This window comes from Oreochromis aureus, linkage group 5 (genome assembly GCF_013358895.1).
Source record: "Oreochromis aureus strain Israel breed Guangdong linkage group 5, ZZ_aureus, whole genome shotgun sequence".
Lineage (NCBI taxonomy): Eukaryota > Metazoa > Chordata > Actinopteri > Cichliformes > Cichlidae > Oreochromis > Oreochromis aureus.
The window spans coordinates 11,530,953-11,554,350 of record NC_052946.1 but is presented as its reverse complement, the minus strand read 5'-3'; the positions used below and the strand labels follow the sequence as shown (position 1 = coordinate 11,554,350).

Below are 23,398 nucleotides of genomic sequence, written 5' to 3'. Positions count from 1 at the left end.
GCAATAATACTTTGTTTTTTTTGGGAATGCAACAGTGCTTTCACTTTATCTTTGAGTAGCCTAGACTTAACACAAACAGACCTTCTGAAAGATAGCATGACCTAATTCGCCACTGACGCACCACTCAATCATGATTTGGAAAACTTATGTGGCATTTTTACAAAGTGCTTACGAGAGCATGAAATTTACAGTGGGCGGGGACGGATCTGAAACAGTAACAGAGCTTGAATATTCCTAAATTTGATATAATGTACTTTATTGTTCAGATGTCAGCGATGATACGAGGAAGTCTGATTGATGTGTTGTAGACTCCTAAAGGCCCTTTGGGGAATGAAACCTGTATTTGCTGCTTTTTTGTGCTGATGCCCAGGGTCTGTCTGTTTACTGTAAAGCTCAGCTGCATTTATACATGCAGTATAGCCATATATATATATATATGTATCTGTGTGTGCAAGCAAAATTAGTGGAGGGAGTTTGGAGATGGGCTCTGCCTTGTTGGAAGAGTTGGAGGAAACACTGCTGACAGCAGGGTTTTCTTTCAGATTGCAAAAAATGTTTTTTGTTTGTATTTTAGGCATAAAAATTTCAAGATGTCTTCAAGAGATGTTGATGTGCTCATTTTTAATAATGAATCATGATTGTTTTTTCTTTGTCTTGCCACAGTTGTTTGAAAAAAGAAATATAATCCTGAAGCAATCTCCCCTCGCGTTTTGTAATGAAGTCTGTTGTCCTGTCATATTCACCTCGTCTGCTGTGAAGTCTCGAAATCAGAGTCTATTCAAAAGTCTCTGAAGAGCACTGTTGTCCTTACTGGTTCACAGCTGGGGATCAATAAAACACGTCGATGATTGTTCGATCTGCTGCAGGAGTCAAACGCTTTGCCTTCCAATTATAAAGGTGTTAGAGGTTGCTTTAAAGGGTGAAAGACCTCTGCCTGATTGTTCTCAAGCATCACATTAATCAATAATGCACTGCAGTTTGACTGCACAGCCACTTAATTCACTGCTCTGCTTTCTTTGAAAATTATTCCGTGCAAAAGTTTCTCTTTCGTTGACACACATATCTGTGTCACACGTGTGCTTTCTAGCAACCAGCTGCATTAAACTGTGATATCTCGCAGCTCTCTCAGAGGAATAAATGCATTCAAACCATCCGCTGAGCCTAGTGAGTTGCTTGTAAAGCAGGTGTTATGGATTGTCTCAGCTCTGGGAACAAGTTGCTGACCCCTTTCCCCAATCCCTTTCCTGTTTGGTGTTGGGTGCGCTGGCGAGTGCGGGGAGAGATCAAGTCAGTTTGTTTTTCTGCTACTACAGCGTGTTTTTCTCAATAATATCACCGTTGCCCCCTTCTCTCTTCCAGTCAAGCCATGGTCCAGGTGGGGTGACAGAGCGCAGTGCACAGCCACAGGCTGTCCAGGAAATTTGTGTCCTCCATCCAAAAACATGTTTTGACCGTCTGTGCCACATCTGGGGGGGATATTTACTACTGAAGCCATTCTTTTCTGCAAGAGCATGACACAATACTCTTGACAGGTTCTATTTGCACACCCAGCAAAAGCAAAACATATTTTGCTCAAATGAAAGCACAAAAAAAAAACGTCATACGCACCAATTGTGAATAAAATACTCTTGAGAGTGGCACATTGGCACTGCCAAAAGACCAGACTGGAGCTATCTTTAGTCATCCAATTGAAAAACAAAAGGTTGCTTTATGGCAGCTATAAATGTGCTACTACTGACAAAAAAATATCTTGGCTTCAGCATACCACAATAGTTTTATTTATGTGTTTTTTTACAGTATCACAATCTAACAATTGGAAGCGGAACAACTGAGTCACAGTGATCAAATTGTTTTGCTGTACCGTACTGCAAAATACATTAGTCAGCATCATACACAAATAAAGAGTTTAATTACTGCAGCAAATGCTGCGGTCACATTTCCAAGTGAAATAATCTCATATTTAACATCCTCTATGGTGATAAAGTTAATAATTCAGGAATTGTATAATAGCAAACACCAATTTTATTTTATATTTCTTAATTAGACGACCCACAGAAGAGCAAAGATAACATGGAGTCATTATGACATGAACACTCTCTTTGCACCTGCAGCAAAGTCTGGTCCCTTCTGCACCAAACCATCTGGAATGGGAATTTTCCAGTGTGTATAATGTATGGGTCTGTACGCCAGCGCAGCAGTGAAGACCAGAGCCCTGTGGTGATACACTAGATGATTCTTTCATTGTGCTTCTCTGCTCTATCACTATCCACTTCAGCTGCGCTGTAGAAATCCCTGAGGTATGCCGCTTTGTTTGACCTTCAAGTGGGTAGAAAAGCAGGGAGAAAGAGGTGAGCTACTCCTATTCTAACTGTGGGCATTTGACCAGCATTGGGAGCTGTCAATTCAGAGACCCCTAAGTGGGCTACGGTCCCAGTCTCCCCATGTTGGACAAGGTGTCCTTGGAATCCCACCATGAGCCCCACTTTTAAGCTGTTTGAAGTTTTTCTATTCCTCGAACCATCGTGCTCTGCAGAGCACGCGTCAATCATGTTTGTTGGAGGTTACCTAAGGGGTTAACATTACCAACCTTTCCCATCTGTTGCTAAGGAAGTGGTGCCTGTTGTGCAGGAAACTGGGAGAGCAGTTTCCTGTTATGAAGAGAGGTTTTTAAAGGGTTGCATTCATTCAATCATGCCACAGATGCCGGGCCAGGAAGCCCAGCCAATAGCGAAAGCTTTGGTGTCCTAGAGAAACTGTTTTTGGAAACTGCTTTTAGGAGCCTTTCTATGCACTGTTCTAGTTCAGGAAATGCTCCATGAGCAAAACACACTGGACAAAAACTGCTTCATTTCTGACTAGATAATCCAGTGATGCTCCAAGCACGGCAAGTATGCAGCGACACAGCTGAACAGCTTATCTAACTTTGTGGATCTTCCAACTGTCATCAGTTACATGTCAATGAAAAGACACCTCACACACGCACACACACAAAGAACAGATGTTGTTTTCCATGCAAAAAACAATAAAAATGTAGCTGCAGATTTAAAGCTGTCCATCGGGACGATACGGCGCTGAAGATGAATTGTGGCTTATAGTTTCATATTTACTGAACAAATCTCTCTCAACTCCATCTGACCCTGCTGGTCTGTATGGCAACATTTACACGCATATGTGGAGCAAAGGACGGCCACTCGTGTGGTGAAGTACACTGATTCGTCAATGCCAAAACTTCTACAGTAGCTGAGAGAAATTGGTGTGCAGTGCATATTTTAAGTGGGGCTCATTCGCGCCTCGAGTCCGCGCTGCGCTCTGTAATCCTGCCTCAGGAAGCGCCAGGCAGCACCTCCCGTTTCCACACAGCAGCGTCCGCTGTAGCATCAGCACTCGAGCACAAAGCTCAGCTGCTCATTCTGCGAGAAGAGGCACCTTGCACAAGTCGACCACCACTGGAGAAGATAAAGATAACATGTTCTGCTCCTCTTCCTCCACAACTTGATTCTCCGGCGATGCGTTTGGATTAAGTTTCCGCGTCATTTGGAGAGGCACGATCGGCGTGTGGGCAAAAATGAGGATAACTTTCGCTTACCGTGTATGATGATGTCCAAGAATGAACGCAGGTTGGTTGTGAAATATATAAGCTTTGCGTGAAGACACCAGAAAAGCAACTTTTGGTTTTACATGATGAAAAGTGTGTTAATGCAAGAGTGTTAAACTGTGAATCTGGTTTGTGGTGCCTGGAGTTATATTACACCTTCTTGCTTTGCACGTTACAGGATGATTTTCATTGTATGACTGGAAATGATCTGGTCCGTTACATTTTAGTTAGTTTGATAGTTTGGTCACACATCTACTGATCTTTTTTTCATGTGAATTATCTGTTTATAACACTTTTCGAGTGGTCAGTTCCCAGTGGAGGGCTCCACCAGGAAAAAATGTCCTGTTATAGGATTAGTATTAGATTTGGAATTAGGATTATAATCCATCTCTATGAAAGTGCACAAAGCAATTGTTCTGGATAAAAGGTCACCTGTCCTGAAAGGTTTAGCCTTCAAGAAAGAAAGAAAAAAAGAAAGAAAGTTAGTAACCGGGTGCAGTTTAAGTGAAAAATTTCAAACAGAATCTCAACAGTGATTATCAGTTTCTATATGACAGCAACCTCACTTTAGATTTTAGGCTGGTTTGGTGTGATTTTCATGGTTGGTATTCATAATGAGGACTCAGTCTGAAATCATATCCTGAGAGTTTGGCACTGTCAAGGTCCCAGTGTCTATCTCTTCCTTTGTTTTTCAAGCATTTGTTCTAATTGAATTCTTGTTGCGTAATCCATATCCTGTTGTTTGCAGTCGGTTGCTTTGTCAGACTGGGATCCTTGTTTTTTCTCTCCCTCTTTTATTGTTCTTTGACACACTCTTTCAGGAAAAAAAAGAAAAGAAAAACTGTGTGTGCTTACATATGCGTTTGTGTTTCTGGGTGCTTGGGAAGAATGGCGAGAAGGAAGTACATTTGTGTTGTGAAAATATGTACTCCTAAAGAGGTTTATGGAGGAATGATTGGGGGGGTGTAGTTAATGTCCTTTCCCTATCCTGCGTGGAGTCCTTCATGTTGTCTCGGCTGGCCTGATTAATGAACCTGGAATTCTTTTTTTTTTCATTACTGAAAAAAAGTCACAGTGTTGGAAGAATATGCTACGAACGAGACGGAGAGTGCACTGGCACACACACACACACACACACACACAGAGGGAACACTAAGAGATAACCAGGGTGCACACAGGGTTTAATAGGATGTGCGTCAGGGCAGGTACTAAATAACAGGAAGAGACCAGGGGTGTATACACACTTTGTTAAGTATGGGTGTGTTTCATTAGAATTATAAATTTCACAAGCATTGCTCTTCACTGACTTAACACAATTTAACACCTACTTCATTTTAATAGTAAAAAAAAATAAAGTTATTATAGGTATAACTACCTTAATCATGTCTTATGAGATTGTTTAAATACACATATGGCAGTGTGAGGAATTCTTATGAATTTAGTTGAAAAGTTTTCACCATAATCAGCCCATCATTATCTAATCCTGCTTTAACTGACCAATCTGCATGTGTCATTTCCTAGATGGGAAATGTTATTGTTCCTTCTCTAAGTACCCTGTGGCTCTGTTATTTTTCCTGCTGATTGTGTCCCCTGCAGCTTTCTGCGTGTCACTGCCTACTACAGTCGACAAGGTTTCCTCTTAGCAGTGTACACAGCAGCAGAAGCCACATATTTTATCCCTGCGCAAGCTTGCAAAGTATGGCAAATATTATTTGCGTGTCACTAATTGCTTTAAATGTCCTCACTTTCTCTGTACAGATTTTCAAAATCCACTGCAAGTCCCTCGACCAAAGGTCCGCAGTCATCTCACCATCAAAGTGCAGTCCAAGCTAATGTCGAGGCCTTGTCCCACTGTCCAAGGTCCAAAACCTCCTGTCGCCCCCAAGCCCAGACCCCTGTATGAGCCTTACCCACAGGGGGAGCCCTGTGCTCAGCAGAGTCTGAGTAATGGAGATGTGGCTCACTCTGATGGAGAGACTGAAGAGCTCCATGAAATGGAGAATCAGGACCAAGAGGAGAAAAGTGAGGCAGAGGAAGGGGATAATGACAAAGGGGACACAATAGAGACAGAAACTAAAAAGGAATCAGAAAATGAAGAAGAAATATTAGATAATAACGGTGATGTAGACAGCACTGGCTCTGACGACACGGTCAAAGCAGATGATAGTTCCACTGTAGACACTACTGAGAATGAAAATGATGACACTGACTTGAACTCCCCTGAAGGTGGCAGTCGCACTGATGATGATGAGAATACACCAGCACCTTCTCAGACTGAAACAGAGGAAGAAGCAGGAGAGGAGGATGAAGAAGAAGAGGAGCAGAGATTAACTGAAAAGACTGAAATACTTTGTGAGCCTGCAGAACACTCAGATGAAACTTTAGAGGAATCAGATACTGATCAAACCCAGTCACTCAACATTAGCGAACCGAAGGAGGAAGTCAGTGAAGAAAGCGACGAGCATCTGCACCATGACTCACTTACAAATGAGAATGAACTGGCAGGTGGAGGTTTTGCCTTTGGATTCAGCATGCTTCCAACTGTAACTGAGGAATATCCCTACGATGTGATTGGTCCCACAGATGATGCTAGTGATACATGTGAGTCATGCGACCCAGCTGAAACAGGGGACACCGAGGTCTGGCAACCAGAACGGGCAACCAAGGATCCTTCCGGCTGTTTCCGATTCACATCCAGCACGGAGGATGTGTTTGGGCCTTACTCTGTCATACAAGCTGTTCCGGGAGATGTGACTGACACTGCTGACCCTGAGTGGAATCAGGATGATACTGATGGGAAACCTTCTACCACAGATGAAGAGCACACAACAGGCTATGCTTCTAACCAGGAACCTTACTATGTGTCATCAGATGACGTGGACAAGTTGGAGGATAAGCAGGCGCTTTCAGAACTGGGGCACATCGATGAGGCCACTGAACAGTCAAACGAGCACAAAGACAAAGCAAAAGACAGCGAGTCAGCAGATGAGTATGCAAACATTGATGATTCACTCTGCCCTAAAGACGATGACCTTGAGCAGTTAGAGTGCGTCTCATCAGAGGATTACATTGAGATAGGTGATGATGATGAAGAGGAAGCAGAGGAAAAGAAACATTTCCGAGTAAAAAGTGCAAAAGAAAGAAACGCCAAAAGAGAGCAGGCTCTGCGCAGCCAAAGAAAAAGCTGCCAGCCTCGTCTCAGGTTGTGTAATATCACAGTGCCAGCTGACCTAGACCTGGGCCGAACCCCAGAGCTAACCAACAGGGTGGTGTTTGCCCACACGACTGAGGCCTTTGAAGAAGACATAGAGGAACTGGACTGCCATATTGTGCCTTATTATGAAGACACAGACTCCGATAGCGAAGAGCATATTTATGAAGAGGCAGGGTTTGACTCAGAAGGGGAGAATTTTGTGACACTTGATCGAAAGACAATAGTCACTCGATCACGATCCTATTCTGGGAAAGTTCCTGGTTATGTCCCGGAAACGGTACCAGAGGAGACAGGGACAGAATACCAGACCCATGACTACTACTCGGTGTCCTTGGACAAGAACAGTGAGTCTACCAGCCACCCCCAGCAAGCAGGTGTAAACTGTGTGATTCCATCTATGAAGTCTCGCCGCTTCTTGTTATACTCGCGGTCTGCAGATGGCCCAAACATGTCCTTGAGCAGCCCAATTGAGATGGGTCAATCATTGAAAGATGAAATCAGGATGAAGAGAAAGGATGACACCCTTTCCCTTCCATGTATGATAACTTCTTCTGGAAGTTTCTCCCAGCGTAGCCATCAGTCCTCCAGTGGTGTTTCCACACCAACTTCTCTAGTGGACATCCCTCCACCATTTGAGCTGGCTTACATCACTAAAAGACCAGTTACCAAGAGTTCCCCATCCCTCCTCATCCAACACGAACCCAGTGACCTACCGAAGAAGAAGAAGTCCTCCTTTAAGCGCTTTCTAGCACTGAAGTTCAAGAAGAAGACAGATTCAAAGGGATTCAGTGATGGAAGTGTCCGCTCTTCGCGTTCTTCTTCTGAGTCAAGCCACCACGGTCCAGTGAGAGTCATCGAGCTTGATCGGAGAAGCACTGGCAGCTCTCCTCAGTCCCAGTCCCGCATTGTGAAACCTCAGCAGCGTCCTTCAGACCTCCCATCCACCTTTCTCCTTTATAAAGACCAGCACAGGAGGAAAGGAGACCCCAAAGCTTATGGCAGGAGCGTCTCTAGAGTGGAGTCCTTCGAGGAGCGCTCTCGCCGCTCTGCCATGCCGCTGCCTTTGACCAAACCCCGCTCCATCTCGTTCCCCAGTGCAGATACCTCAGACTACGAAAACATCCCAGCCATGAGCTCAGACTATGAGAACATCCAGATCCCAGGCAGACCCACTAGATCCCACACTGTTACCGAGTTTTTTGAGGATCCAAACCGTTCAACAGTCCCCTGCAATGAGAATGATGGCTATGTGGATATGAACAGTTTCCCTGGGATTGACAGCAAACCCCAGCCATCGAAATCGGACAGTGAAAGGTAAGATTAAAAATCCAGTTTCTCTTCAAATGATTTAGTTTAAAAACCAAGATTTTGAAAAGTTTGTTCCATCTGAGCTCTAAAAAAGATGTTACCTCACACCCTAACATCTATAGTGGCATCTTATTAAATGCATACAGTCATAGAAAGATGAACACACAAGTGCTACACAATATAGACCAAAGTTATTAAAGGTTCGGTAACTGAGTGCCTAGTTTATACAGCCAGAAAAATTCACAAAAAATATTTGGTTATTATATGAAACGTATTTGGTCAGACCTGGTTCCTCTGTTGGTAGCTGATTTATAGGTTTTTAACCATGAACGAGGCTTAAAGAAATTCAATCAAAAAGCTTCCTTTCTCATTTTCTGCCAACAACGATAAATGAAATGTACCTTAGTGTATGTTACAGAGGAGCGCTACCTGCCTGGTGGGTGTACCTTGAGAATCCCAGATATAGACCAATACACACAACTATCAGTGTTTGTTTGTTTTTTTATGGCTGTGAGCACCACAAATGATATCACATCTTTCTGTACTGCACTGGGGCTAAAGCTGCATCCCAACATCTGGGCTAAAGAAAATGAAGTAATCTCCATATGCTATGAATTGGAGTGCACTGGCCTTAATACACTACAAAAAACTACTCTGCGAGTGCCAGCCAACAACAGATGATTAGTGCTTACTCATCTAGTCAAATTAATTAGCTAATCCATTAGCTGTCCAACAGCTTGACTTGGATTGCAGCCTTATCTTGTATATCTTTATTATAATACCCCTTTAGCGGATGTTGTTTAGGATCAGCTGTTGATTTCCAGCCAGTCTTTTTATACTTGGACATTTTAAACTCTAGAAACAAAGCTTATTCTGCCTGTTCATTTTGCAGTCTGCAAAACAAGAGAGCGCATCTGTCACTGGAATCAGTTTTAAAGTGAGTAAAGCTTGAGTTGTTAGGGGCAGCGCAATACATGCAAGAGTCCAGGCTTAACCCTAGAACAGCTGACAGACATTGTGCGTGAGAGATGAGCAGCCTGCTATGTCAGGCATCACTGGCTTTGGGAAGAAAGACAATGCTTATGGGAGAGCTTACTCCTGGTTTTCCATTTGGTGGATTTAGAGGTCACATCTGGTGGTGCTGCTGTTTCTTCTGCAAGTCTGAGTAGATAGAACAGGTAATGGCAATTGCGTAGCTGGCAGAGTGCAGGTTACACACATTAGAGAAAGTCATTATGGATGCAATTAAAAGTGCAAAAATTGAGAGGAGGGGTTTTTTCACACATAAGAAGTGGGGAAGACTAAAGAAAGTGTGAGAGCGTGAGGGGAGGGGAGGTGTGACTAAAAGGAGCTGATCAGTAAGAAAACAAAGAGAATAGCGATCAAGTGAGGTGGTGGGTGGGGGCAGTAGGAACAGGAAAAAGAGAGCGAGAACAGTTGTGGTGTAATTGCTCTCCTGTACCTGACACTGATAGTTAAGTTCAGGAGGGCTTTTATTAAAGTAGCTCTCTCCTGAGTGCTCCTCTTTCATTGGACCCTTGAGGGGCAGCAGGGTTTACTGCAGTGCGTGATAGAGTGAGGAATCACCGAGATCAGACTGGGCCAAATTACCCCAGCCTGTGGCACAGCTTCAGCCACTGCAGGCCTCAGTGTTTCCCCAGTCTTAATAAAAGAGTCGTGTTTGATGACTTCTGTGTGGTCAAAGAGATGGGTCATTACCGAGAGCTCTGTGAAATGTTTAAGATGATCCTGGGACAGAATGCTTCCGCCTCAATTTGCCCTTATTTTTGGCAGCGTCCTTTGCTTTTTTTAATTTAATGATCTAATCTACAGTTTGTTTAATAGGTTTATTAGCAAATTTTGTCCTTCATAACAGTTAGCCACACAAAGCTTCTTCTCCAGGTATGCAGCTGTTAATATTCACCATACAAGCATACATATTTATATACATATTTCAACATCATTTTAAATCATTTTCGTTTCAAGCCCTTTCCCGTGGCTTTTTATCTCCTGATGATGCTATCAATGTGGCTCATTGTGTGCCAGAGGTCTCACAGCACTCACAAGGATGCAAAAAGCCCATCTGTCCAGTCACCTTGCCTATTCTTCGTTCCCCCGGAGAGGCATCTATTGCCAGGGTCACTCTTTAGTGTATCCATACATGTCAGAGTGTATATACCGCATGTGTGTGTGTTTTACTGCCCACAGTAATAAAGTCCTGTATAGTTGGTGTAGGTGCTTTTGTCTGCATGTATGTGTACATCTTGCCCAAAACTCTTTTCAAATCTTGACACTTGCCACTGTCCCAGGCCACCAAACCGACAGAGGCAGTGATTTATTGAGGAAAGATTCAACAGTCAATGTGGTTGTAGACCCACAGAGGAAAAAGTGTGTTTTTGTGGTGAGGAAAATGGCCAAGTGGCCCCAGAGCACTGCACACAAAAGGACCATGCCTGCAGTCGCAGACATGCATTTTAAGGAGAACTTACAGGCTTGGCTTGTTTCCACGCATGTGATTAATGTTCAGCAGCATTCAGACGCTACTTTAACACAGGCATTCAGGCAAAGCAAAGAGACATGTTCATTAGCAAGCTACCATAGTGTACAATGGATAAGAAAAAGGTGCACTAATGATTTATTCTAAGCCCTATACAAGATGTTTGTTTGTAAGTGGTGTGTATATGCATATGTGCACGCATACTAAGTTACGGCTCTGTGTGCTTTATCAAAGATGAATCTCATGCTGAGTGTGCAGCCTCAGCAGAATAATGTTTGCCAAGTAGCCCATGCAGTAACAAATGAGAGCTGGAAAACAAGCATTTTAGCAAGGAAAGTCCAGGATTTAGGACTGTGCTCAAATTACAAAGCATAAAGTGTCCCTTCAGGTACCTCAAAGCACTTCCAGGTGGGTTTACAGCAGTAATGCAAATATGTTGCCCACACTATGCACACAGCAAAAGGTTTCCACTGTGCCCAGCTCAGTGACACAGGCAGAACTGTGCATCTGTGGTTTATCTTTTGGCATCATTTTCACTTCAAACGGTTCAACGTGAACCTCCTCAGAGTGATGACAAAGCCTTGGCATGGCCTCTGAAACAGCTCCTCCACCCACTGTTATGTTAGTGTTAGTAGTGATGAGGGAGACATCTTAAGTACATTGTTGTACTGGGTGGTGGCTGTGTAGCGAGGTGGTGGACAGGGTGTGTCACTGGTTTGGCCAGGCTTGGTGCCAGTCACTCTGAGGTCATTGCCAGGTCATCCCCGGGGAGGAAGTGTCCAGCCTAGGAGCTTCCCACCAGCCTGTTTACAGGAAATGCAGGAGGAGGGCTGGGCTCTGGTGGGAGGCAGCAAGGTGGAGAGAGGGGAGGACAGATAGAACGAAGTGGGAAGAAGGGGGTCACCGAGGTGGGGTGGAGGCTCGCAGACTTTCCCTTGAATAGCAGAACGAGGTGTGGTGCAGTCAGGAATGTCAGGTCCAATGTTATTGTTGTTCCAGTTTATCAAGACCATCCTCAGACTCTCGGCATCTTGGCCCAAAGTGTAGCAGCATTAAGGATAAATCAACCAGAAGTGAACAGGAGTTATAATGCTGTTCTATATACGAATGGAATGAATTGTAACCAATCACGATGTGGAAATATTAATAACCTCAACCTATTGATCACATCACAGGCAAGGCAGCAGCAATACAGCAAGTCTTCTTCTCACAGTTTCAGCTACACAACAGCCACAGGCTATATGTAATCGTCCTCTCTAAAAACAGAAAAACAGCTATTTAGCACTGCTCCCACACTCTTAATCCTCCCATTAGTATCCCAGTCTTCAATAGTTAGCAAGCTAATGAACCTTTTCCTTTGGTCCTATTTCTTGTAATAGTGCCATTAGGAGAGGGAAAAGGCCTGTCTCATTGGTCCAAATATATACTTTAACACTCAGCGTTTAGCTCAATTGAATTACATATTACAAGCATCGCCAAATTCGCAGCAGATTGGTGGAATATCGGCCGTTTAGCAGAGAGCCATTGTGTCTTCCTCGGAATTTGACACAGTAGATTTAACTTTGTCGCATTACCAGGGGACATTGCAGTCGGCTGGCATAATAGCATTGCCTTAATGGTCTTGTGAAAGGCCTAATGAATTAGTATATTACAAAACTCATATTTGCTGATTTAAATATGGTAATGGCATTTATGTGTTTAGTTGGTTGAAGTTTAAATTTGGCATGTCACCGTTTAGTGGAAAAATAGGGCAAAATGGGCTGTTTTTAAAATGTTAGTATATTTTAAAGCAGCAGTCATTGTGTGTGTGTGTGTGTGTGTGTGTGTGTGTGTGTGTGTGTGTGTGTGTGTGTGTGTGCGTGGGCCTTTCACATTTTCTTGTTTGGGAAACAGCACTTGAATTTGGCCAGTGTAAAGTATCCATAACACACACCGAAGGTTGGTTTACAAAGATTGTTCTGCTGTTCAAGGTTGAAGGTGAAAGTTTGTCTTGGATGTTTGAAGTAATTGATCTCACTTTGAGATTAAGAGCTACCCATTCCCCCACCTCTCTTTCTTCACAGCATCACCCACGCAATCCAGTCTGACCTGTCTTCTCTAAGGTCACCGGGCTGGAGGTGCTTTCACCAGCCAAACCAGTGAGGTCAATTGGTGTCTGTGTGTGCACGTGTGTGTGTGAGTGATTGAGTATGTGTAAGTGAACGGAGATGAAGTCCAGGGGGATACCTCTTTTAACCTTTGGTCTGTTCTCAGTTTGCGCTGAGGGCTGTTCGAGGCATCAATAAAAACACTGATTAAAGGAATGCATGTGAGAATGTATCTCACATGCATTCCTCCTTCACTGTGTCACTGAAGGAGGATCATGCTTGTATTTGGTGGGGTGAAGAAAACAGTAGTGTGAGTGGAGACCTGAGTGAGGCAGGCAGACAAACAGAGAGGTCAAGAACCGGATGCACAGAGACACAGGGTCAGCTAGCGATAACTATTAACACTTGTGAATGTCTACTTGGACTTAACTTTAGTAACACATAAGTCTGGCAGAGACTGGAGGGAACAGCCTGGCAAGAAATATTGCAGACTAATGAACCTCAGGTCTGTGGGAGGATTGGCAGCAGGCCGTGTAAATGGCATGCCACACCAAGAACAAACAGCAGACCAAACAAAAGCAGCAAATGCAACTAATGAGGAAAAGGTACAAGGAAAGATCAAGTCATTTATATTTTCTCCAACAGGTCCAATTCAAGGTCACAGAGGGTCAGACAATGATTCACACTCAATGTCATTTAAGAATCACAGATTAAATATTACTTGATAGTTAGATTAAAGGAGGTTTTTTTCTGACTCACAGCAGGATTTGAACTGCGTGTTTCACACTGTATCTAGTCAGGTCAGGTAAATGTGGACAATCACACAATGCTGGGGGGAGAAGTTTGTCTCCAGAGCTTTGTGGCTGATGTGCTTTTTCTTATAGTCACACTAGGGAAAACAGCAGTTAGAGATTACTGTTTTATGTATTACTGGTTTAATTACTATGCCCAATGAACTTGAAATTGGTGCTTCAAAGACAGGAGGCAGATCTGCGATCACTCCCAGTCACCTACTGTCTTGAAGCAACTTTGGTGCACTAAGACAGCAGTAAAATGGCAATAAGACAGAAAATAGATAGATCTGAAACAGAAATTCCTCCACAGATAGTGATGTAGTTGCTTCACAACAGCGATTTAACAGCAAATCAGCAACCTTGTTGTTACATGGGAATATATAACCAGAATACAAGCAGTTGGCAACCAGTTGAGTCAAGTCCTCCAGTGTAAAAAGGCAAGTTTTCACACCTGTAGTTCATTTACTCTGGTCCCAGTAGGCTGGTGAATTTGTAAACTTGTAGCTTTCCCGCTGTGATTTGATTTCTTTTCACACAGAGAAAAAGCCAAGCGAACTCCAAGCGAACCAAAATGAATCACTACAAACCATGTGAGCATATTTAGTCCACTTATTGGACAGATATGTCTGGGGCGGGAGCAACAAAAGTAAATACAGGAAGAAGGTGCTGTGTTTTGTACTATTGGAGAACATATGGAGAATTTATTTTCATTTCATACCTAGTTGCTATCCTTTACAGACCTGTGCACACGTATAGTGCCTTGCTGCATCCCAGAATACAAAGTATTTATGGCTGTGGGAAGTTTTTTAGCTATGCTTGCAGCGCACACCTGGTAGTTGGTTCGACTGAAGGTTCGATCATGTTCACATCATAAACAAATCGCTCTGGAGTTCATTTGGAACTGCACCAAGACCACCTCCACCAAAGGGTCTCAGTGCGATTGTTTTGGTCCGCACCCAAGTGCGATTACTGTGTTCACATCTGCACAAACAGACTGCACCAACGAGAAAACTAAACCAGAGTTTGATTTAAACTGACTGAATACTTACTCAACCAGGCAACCAGTGCAGTTGCCTTGTGATTACACCCAGAGGCTGACCATGCCTCAACCTCTGGGTGAGCAGTTGGACCTTGTAACTGCTTACATCTATCTCAAACAACACAATAGTTCAATGTGATCACCAGGCAACCATCAGTTTTTCCTAGTCACAAGGAGGTTGCCATCCTACTTTTACTCTATGAGGTCAAGTGAGGTAATGAGGAGCAAAAAGGTAGTTGATGGGTTGTGGTGTGACAGTTGTTCAGACACACCATTTTTAAACTTTTAGGTCTAAGAAATGAAAATATTTGAAGATGTTTACCAGCGCTAAGCTTCCGTCACAAAGCTCTGAAGGTAAACTTTACCCCAGTTATGATTTTTATCATTTTATTTTCAGTATAATGGTTAAAATAATAAAATGCAACCTAAATGCAAAACAGCTCTTACTTATATTCCACCTTGAGTCATTACCAGTAATTGCTAGGAGTAAAAACTGATCATGTTTGTGTTAAAATTATGAACCTTACTATGCTGTAATTGTTGAGTAATGTAATATAATTTCCAGTGTTTGCCAAGAACAGCACTGAGGTTTGTTTAGGCCACCATGACCGAGACTCCTGTAGCTATTAGTGAGTCCCAGCGAGTGTTCACATTCAGGGTCATTGTTTTAATGCTAATTAAAGCTGTGTTCTTGTAGTCATGTAATGTATGAGGCTCAGTGACTGTGACAAAAATGAGATCTTGGCTCTACTAATAGTGTGAGAGTATATTTTGTGAACTGATTTATTTTCTAGCCACTTAAACTCATGTATATTGAGGTGCTTTTTCTTTAATATTAAGTAGAGCTCACTGACATGAGTTAGAATTTAAAGTGTAGTAATCTGTGTTTCATCAGACCACAGGCAGTGCTCACAGCACCTATTATACCTGTCCTATACATGTCATACTGCTGCTCTGCCAGTAACTGTTACTCAGGTATCTTACTGACAGTGTGACTGTTAGGATACTGAATGGGTCTTAATGGGCCAGAGGGCATTAATAATTAGCAAAGGTTGCATTTAAAGGGATTACATGTGAAGTGACCTACAACGTGCCCCTCTCAGGTATAGAAGCTCACTAAAGGATTACCGGCGCACATACACAAACGTGCCATCTGTGAGGAGCACAAATCAGGAAAGGGATTACACTATGCCTCTGGAGGGCTCCATATGAGGACAGAAATGCTTAGAGATGCACACAGGAAAAAGAAAAACCCACAATTACAGGGAGTTTGCAGTAATCCTTAGTGTTTTAAAGGAAGCCCCATTAGAATATGGTGGCTTTTACAGTAAATGTGCTAAATGTGTCCTCTGTGTTGCCTTGAAATCCCAGTTGAATATATCCAGCATCTTCCTGGTTAAAGCAACACAGTTTAAGATTTGCTCTAATGATAAAGCCTCTCATCGAACTAGATATTTCATATGTCATATTTCATCACCAGTGCTGTTTTGCTGCTTTCATACTTTTTTCTCCCCCTGGCAGTGCCTACACAGAGCCTTTCCCAATGAACCCCGTCTCTGCTGGGCTGTCAGCGGATGAGGACCACGGGCGTACCTCTGAGGAGGAAGAGGGGGCTGTGGAGCAGGGTTATGAACGACAGGTGAGTGGTGGGATGCGAAAACGAGTGAAAGCGAGAGAGAAAGTGGTTTATTTAGCCCCATGAGCTGCTAACTGGTTTAGTAACTCTAGATGAACAACTGAAATCCTGCTTTATTTTGTTGATAGTGCTAGATTTGGATTATCAGACCTTTAATAAAAGTAAAACTGAAAAATGAGGGGTAAACAATTTCTGTACAGTAGAAAACAGACATTTTACAGTAGCTCAAAGGCAGACCCCACCCATCCTGCTGCTATCACAATTGCATCAGCCCCCTGCTCTCGTTATGTGACTCTCATTTCCTTGTTCTCCCTTTCTTCAAAGAAAAGCCACAATAAATGAGAGGAGAATGCAACGAGGAAAGGGGAAAAGCGAGGTTTTAGTTGTTGGCCCCAGGAACAGATTCATTTAACTGCATTTTGTTTTGGTTTTATTTCAAGGAAATGAGGATGGTGCGACTTTAATGCAGTATTTGTGAAATGCCGCACGTTGGAACAAAAATAAGGCCGACAAGCACAGGAGCTGTACCGGTAAATCCCTAAAAGGCTCCAATGTTATGCTTTGGCTCGGATGTTTTGAGGCCCTTTGATTAGCTTCTAAATCAATGGGCAGCACTGTTGTCACCACACACACAGGCTCTCATACATAATGCATCTGAATTTAAAAGTCACGCATTTTGAGGAAACCTTCATGTCTGCGCTGCGGCGTAATGAAATAATCAGTCTTATTTTGACAGCAGGAATCTACAAAACAGTGGATCTGAGTTTTTGTCGGTCTCCTCGGCTGCCGCGTGGCTTGGCTGCGCATTAGCGTTGGAGAGCAGTAAGTGTCCACAGAGAGCCTTTAAACATGCACCGTGTTCATTCGTCTCCCGCCGTTCTCCCTCCCTGTCACGCAGATTGATGGCCGATCCCGAGCGTTCTACATCGCCAAAGAGCTCGTCGACTCAGAGAGACTGTGAGTTGCCCGCACTTGTGGATTCCTCCAATTTGAGCCAAATCTCTTCCACGTCATCACAAGCATCGCCCTCTATCGACATCTAATTTATTTTTTAATACAATATTGTTATTTTTATGCCCCCACCCCTGTTTTGCTCTCCATTTCCATCTAACTGCATCCCCCCTTCTTCTCCCTCGTTCATCAAGCTGCATGCAGAGTAACTGACAGCCAATTACACAAGTGTCTTTCACCAGTCTCGCTCCTGCCCTGCTGCCCACTTAACCATTCCACTGATGTAGTTTTTCCATCATGCATAATTTAAATAATTAAATGAGTCCCATGAAAAAAAAGAACTTAGTTGTGTAGAAGGTTGTAAATTCCTCCCCGCAGTTTAATTAGATCTAATGCTCCTCTTCTCTTCTTGTTTTGCAGACACATCAGCGCCCTAAAGCACCTTCAGGAGGTAAGAGGACATTCACCGGCACACGCCACAAAAGTGTCACATGGGCTTAAAATGTCTCCTGCTTGAAGGCCTATTAAACTGTCTCGATAACATCATATCCTGTGTGTCTGCTCCCCAGTCTCTGTCTCCTTTTTCTCACCCCCTCACCCCCCTCCACCTTTGTATGGGTCCGTTCAGGTTTATCAGTGTTGTTGCAGCAAGATCTACTTCCTGGTTCTGACAAAGTTGACATATAGTACTCTGGCGTGGTCAGTTGTAAGATGACGCAGCGTTCCTAATGATGCCGTGCTTGTGTCCTTACTCATCTGACACTGTGTGCGTGCGCACGCCCACCCTCGAATGGCAACCTGCCACCCGAAGGTCACGAAAAAAAACAAAAACACAAAGCAGGAGGGTCCTTTTTTATATTTTGCGCACACCTCGAGTTCCTCGTGACCGTGTTGTGTCATCCAGTGGAGAATTTCCCTCTCATTAGAGGAACAAGTAAAGTTATTGTTGGACAGAGGATTTGAAAGTGAGCCGTGATGAGCCAGAGGGCGGCCACGCATCGCAGCCAACTGTTGTCACCTCTTCCCATCGTTTCTCACTCACTGCCTGTCATAACAAGAGCACATCCCCGCAGAGGTACAAACAAAGAAGGATATTTGACACCTAAAATGACCTTCAGTGACAACTTTTATTTAATTCGCTTTTTTTTTTTTAAAGAACTCTTGCATTAGAAGTGAAAACACGGTGTGGAGAAGTGGCTATTAAGGTGATGGTTGCCAGTACAAATCTGACAGGTAGAGTCATTGAAGCTGGGGAAGCCCATCAGTCAGCCTGTATCTTCTAACCTTGAATAAGGTCATAACCTGAATTTCTTATGTGTGGCCCTTCACCATGATTTATGAACGCCTGCCGTGAGTGCACCGTAGCAGCTTTGCGTAATGGCTAATTTGATGCCATTAAACAGCAACTAATATAAATATTATGCAATGGGCCCCACTCATAATCATATATCTGCAGTCTCATCATGATCTTCAGTCATGCTAATTAGCTGATGTGTGGCAAAGTGCAGGCAGAGACATATGCTGGACATCAGTGCATCAGCGATGAGACGTTTCAGCAAGTAATTAATGAACATTTTTCTTCTGTGTAAATTATTATTATGTTACCAGAAATTGCCATTTAATAGACACCGAGTAACCTCGCATTCCTCCTCAGTGTCACCACACCACCTTTTCTGACACCTTTGAAAGGTGACATTGAGGCTTTTCAGGTTTTTAATCATTTGCATAATGCATGGGGGTCTTGTTATTCTTCAGACTTCAAAAATGTGGTCTTTTGAGATATCAGTCACTGTTTTTATGCAGGCTGATCTCATAATTAGAATGAAACAGAGATATTCCAGCCGCGGAACGCTCCAGCAGCACAACATGCACAAACACACAGTCTGGGAAAAAAAACAAGGCGCAGCGTAAAGTGAGAGGCACACATGAGCTATTGTTCCATTGTTTGATAAGGAATAACAAGAACACAAAGAATTTCCAGGACCGTGCCTCCACATAGGAAGGGAGGCTGTGCTCCTCTTCTATGACTTTCCCCCATGACTGCTTCAGCATAAGAAGCTCGGGCTTATTATTATTATCATTATTTTTATACATTTTTTCTCATTTATGACCTGCTGACCTCTGAACAGATTCTCTGTGCCGAATTATCACCGAGCATGACTGGCTGCTCAGCCGAGTGCTTAACGTGGTGCTTGTTGACCTGCTTTACGTGAGGAAAATCGGGAGAAGGTGGCAAGTTAATGGGCAAAAAAAAAAAAAAAACAGCTGGGTAAAGCTCATTCATCCATGGATCTGAGGGAGGGTGTGTGTGTTTGTGTGCGAGTTGAGGAATTTGACCTGAACCATAAAAGCAGGTGTGAGAAGTGATGAATGTTAACTCGCACCAAGATCGATTGTGTGTGATGGACGGCGTGTAGCGAAGCGCCCGGTGTCACCACGTTATCTCACGGGTCTGTGGGACATCTCTGTTTGTTTTATGGCTGCGCTTTAGCCAGAACGGGAATTGATGCACTTCCACCTCACAGACTCACCTCACCTTTATAGACAGTAGTTTCACACAAAGCTTTGCTTATGGAGGAAACTGATATTTTTTAACCAGTGTTGGCAGCTCCAAATGATTCACCTACTTCCTTTAATTTTTGTGCTTATTCGCTGAGTAGATAAATTACCTCTGATCTTAGTTTTCCCTGCCATAACTCCTCATATTCATCCTTTTAGTCACTGACGCCGCAGCTATAACTAGATATTGCACACTATTTATGTGAGCGAATGGATTTAAGGGACCCTAATTCACTGTATATTAGTGTACGCTGAGAAATTAAAAGCTATGAGCTATGTACAGAATAAGAGTGTATCATTAAGTAAGGTCATTACGCAACAGCACCTGGAGCACAGCTCTTGTGCAAGCAAGGCCACTTTTCCTGAATGCCTGGACAAAGACCAAAGTAATGAGATGATACGAGGGGAGGGCAGCAGGAAGGATGTTAAGGAGGATCTGACCTTCCTTCCATTTTTCTCCTGGTTCCTCATTCCTCTGTACCTTTCATTTCTCCTGCCTACTCACACCCCTTCCCCGCAACCACCTACTTCCTTCTTCAAGCCTCTTGACAAATTCCTCCATTCCTTTCCCCCCCTTTTGCTCCATACATTTGTCTTCTTAAATAAAAGAACAACAACCAAAAAACGCTCTTCTCACTAATCCTGTTTTCCCTCTCTTATGCAGGACTTTAGGTCAGCAGTGACTGAGGCGGTGGATGAGGAGGGAGAGCCAGTGCTGGAGGAGCAGAGGCTGGGGGAAATACTGGGAGTGCTGCCTGAGATGTACACCCTGCACAGCAGCATCTTTACTGAGCTGGAAGAGCGTATTAGTCAATGGTAAGAAGAGAGAAACTGTAAAAACTTTTACGGTGGTGTTAATTTACTGTCCACTGAGACTCTAATAATCACTCTGAAACATTCAAACTCCACTTTAAAAGGCAGATTATAATCGTTTCATTACAAAGGGGTCCTTCCTCAACCAAAGGTAGTACCTGTTACCTGCTGCTAAGCATAGATCTATGCTCTTCTACGGTCTGCTGTGTCCTGATTTCTGGAAAAAAAACTACATTCATTTCTTTAGCCAAGATGGAAAGAGCGATGACGGCTCATGTCGATACTCTAAATTTAAGTTGCAACTACAACGGATATATTAATAATGACAATTGCTCGTTAAAGGTTTTCAAACATCCCGATGAGAAATGTGTGGCTTGAGTAACTGAAGTGCTGCTGGAATAAAGTTCATGTTGAGTTTGAGCTCAGCTGACAGACTTTGGATGTTTGTGTGGGACTCTTTCTTTAACAAGAAAATGACTTGGAGTGATTAAAGAGCATGCACTTAATCGCTGATTTTCTCCACTGTGAAGGGAGGAGAGTCCAAAAGTTGCAGATGTGATCTTGTCACGTCGGGACAACTTCAGCGCGTTTGACACCTACATCTCCGAGTACGACCGCAGCATGTCTTTGCTCGAGGAGAGCTGCAGGAAAAACCCGGCTTTTGCCAAAATCGTCAAGACGTTTGAGGTAAGACACTGAACAGACTGACTAAAATGCATACACATAGTAAAGACAGCTCTTTGTTGTGCTTCCTGCCAACTTTCTCTTTCTGTTGCAATTTTTCCTTTGTTGTCTTGTTTCTGCAAGCTTGGGTTCAGAAACAGCGAATGATAAAAATGATCCCATCCATCCATCCATTCACTTCCACTTATCCTTTTCAGGGTCGCGGGGGGCGCCGGAGCCTATCCCAGCTGTCTTAGGGCGAGAGGCAGGGTACACCCTGGACAGGTCTCCAGTCTGTCCCAGGGCTAACACATAGTCAACCATTCACGCTCACATTCACACCTATGGGCAATTTAGTGTTTTCCAATTAACCTATCCCCACTAAGTGCATGTCTATGGACTGTGGGAGGAAGCCGGAGCACCCAGGGAGAACCCACGCAAACACTGGGAGAACATGCAAACTCCACTCAGAAAGACCTTGGCCTGATGGTGAAATTGAACTTATTGAACTTCTTACTGTGAGGCAACAGTGCAAACCACCTTGTCACCGTGCTGCCTTCACTAAAAATTATCCAATTTTTTAAAAAAAAACATAAAAAGAAGTAAAATCTCAGGTTTACTTTAAACACTCATGGAGGGAAAGTAAATCAGGGTGCAGAAATCAAACCTAGCGTTTCCCCTGGTGCTTACTTTACAGCTCTCAGCTTTTATTTTTGTCACCCAGCTTCCACAGGGAGATGCTGGCCTTTCTGAACCCCCTCTATCCCCTCTCCTCTTCATCTAACTGACCTTTCTGCTACCATGCTCGCATATTCTGTACCCACTCCAAAGCAAATACTCATTGTTTTGCCAGCGTGAGTCTCTTCATCCAGGAGGTTGGATTTGGGTGAAGGGATCAGCAAAGGCTCAGTGTAATAGGGTCTGTGGTGTAATTCCATCACTGTAGTCAAAAAATTGTGCGCATGGTCCGCTTAATAATCCATACTTTATGCTCCTGCTGAATATGAACATGTACACCTTGAGCGGGTAACAACACGACTGACATATTTTGAGTAAGACGCGGGATATTAAGAAAGCCTATAGATAAACCCACAGACACAGCATTCTCATCTCTGTGCTGCTGTGTGTTGCGCGGAACTATTTACTGAGCTTAAACCAATGTGAAGCAGCACACAGGTGACCTGAGTAGAAAGTCTACCAACTCAAAATGATTGAGTCTTTATATAAGCCTCATCTGCCTCTGGTTTCATCAGTGTACAGATCATTAGGAAGCACTGCCCGGGCTCATTCATGTTACCTATTCAGCTCAGCTCCTCTGTAACCAAATGCACGCGACACCAGCTCCATGCCGTGTGCTGATTCGCCGTGAGTGCCTGACACAATGGTTCCGAGCATTTCTGGTTTGATAAGAAAAACGAATGGACAAGGCACCAACTGTCTTCGCTCATGAATATTCAACAGCAGCTGCCTCTTCCCAGAAAGAAAAACTTTGGCTCTGTCAGATCAAATATAAATAGGGGGGGGCGGAGGTGAGAAATGACTCGCAGCCACGGACAGTAAACACTGACCTTTCGTAATCTTACGACATGTTTCCACACTTGGACAAGCTCGGCTCTAAATAACCTTGATCAAAGTCAATTACGTGCCTCAACATGAAGGCGCTATAAGCTCCTTTTCTCACATCATAAACTGCTGCTACCCCAGAATATATGCCATGAATGGCTTGACTGGTCTGAATGATTTGTGTGGGGTTGGCCTTACATCTCCAAAAGTATCACCCGGAGTGGCAGTCGCTATTAAATTCTCCTGGGAGGATCGCTCCAGCTGTCACTATATATTCAACCTGCATTTACTTTTCCCTTATTACATATAAGCATGTAACCTGGAGTCTGTCCTTCCCACAGTCCCACACCAGGGCATTATGTGTGGGTGATGAATGCTGTGCTGTACCAAAGGACTGCTTTGGGAGTTACATGGTGATTGTGACCCCACTGTAATCAGGAGGAAAGAGGGCTAAGGGAGAGCAAAGACAATCATATAGGCACACTGTACCTGCGCCTGAGAGATGCTGTGTTGTTGTTTAATACTGGTTTTGTGGCACATCTCAAGTCATTATACCTACAAAAAAGCACAAACATTGACTTGGGTACTTGTACTCACAGCTTGCTGTTCTTTTTTCTGCATTTAAAAATAGTCAATCTTCATTAGACCTGGCTATTTTCAGCACTTACCTCCCCTCAAC

General features: G+C 43.5%; 1 protein-coding gene across 2 annotated transcripts in view; it reads left to right on the top strand.

Moving 5' to 3' along the window:
• The first annotated feature begins 3,242 nt into the window (after window positions 1-3,242).
• fgd5a (FYVE, RhoGEF and PH domain containing 5a) overlaps window positions 3,243-23,398 on the top strand; it is a 32,132-nt gene continuing 11,976 nt past the window's right edge. The window contains exons 1-7 of one of the 2 annotated variants that reach the window (XM_031752403.2): window positions 3,243-3,617; window positions 5,354-8,123; window positions 16,056-16,173; window positions 17,069-17,127; window positions 17,542-17,572; window positions 20,345-20,496; window positions 21,024-21,180. In XM_031752403.2, the coding sequence (XP_031608263.2) occupies window positions 3,608-3,617; window positions 5,354-8,123; window positions 16,056-16,173; window positions 17,069-17,127; window positions 17,542-17,572; window positions 20,345-20,496; window positions 21,024-21,180 (3,297 nt within the window). In that variant the 5' untranslated portion in view covers window positions 3,243-3,607. The remainder of the gene's footprint in view (window positions 3,618-5,353; window positions 8,124-16,055; window positions 16,174-17,068; window positions 17,128-17,541; window positions 17,573-20,344; window positions 20,497-21,023; window positions 21,181-23,398) is intronic. The other variant, XM_031752404.2, reaches the window with a different exon arrangement.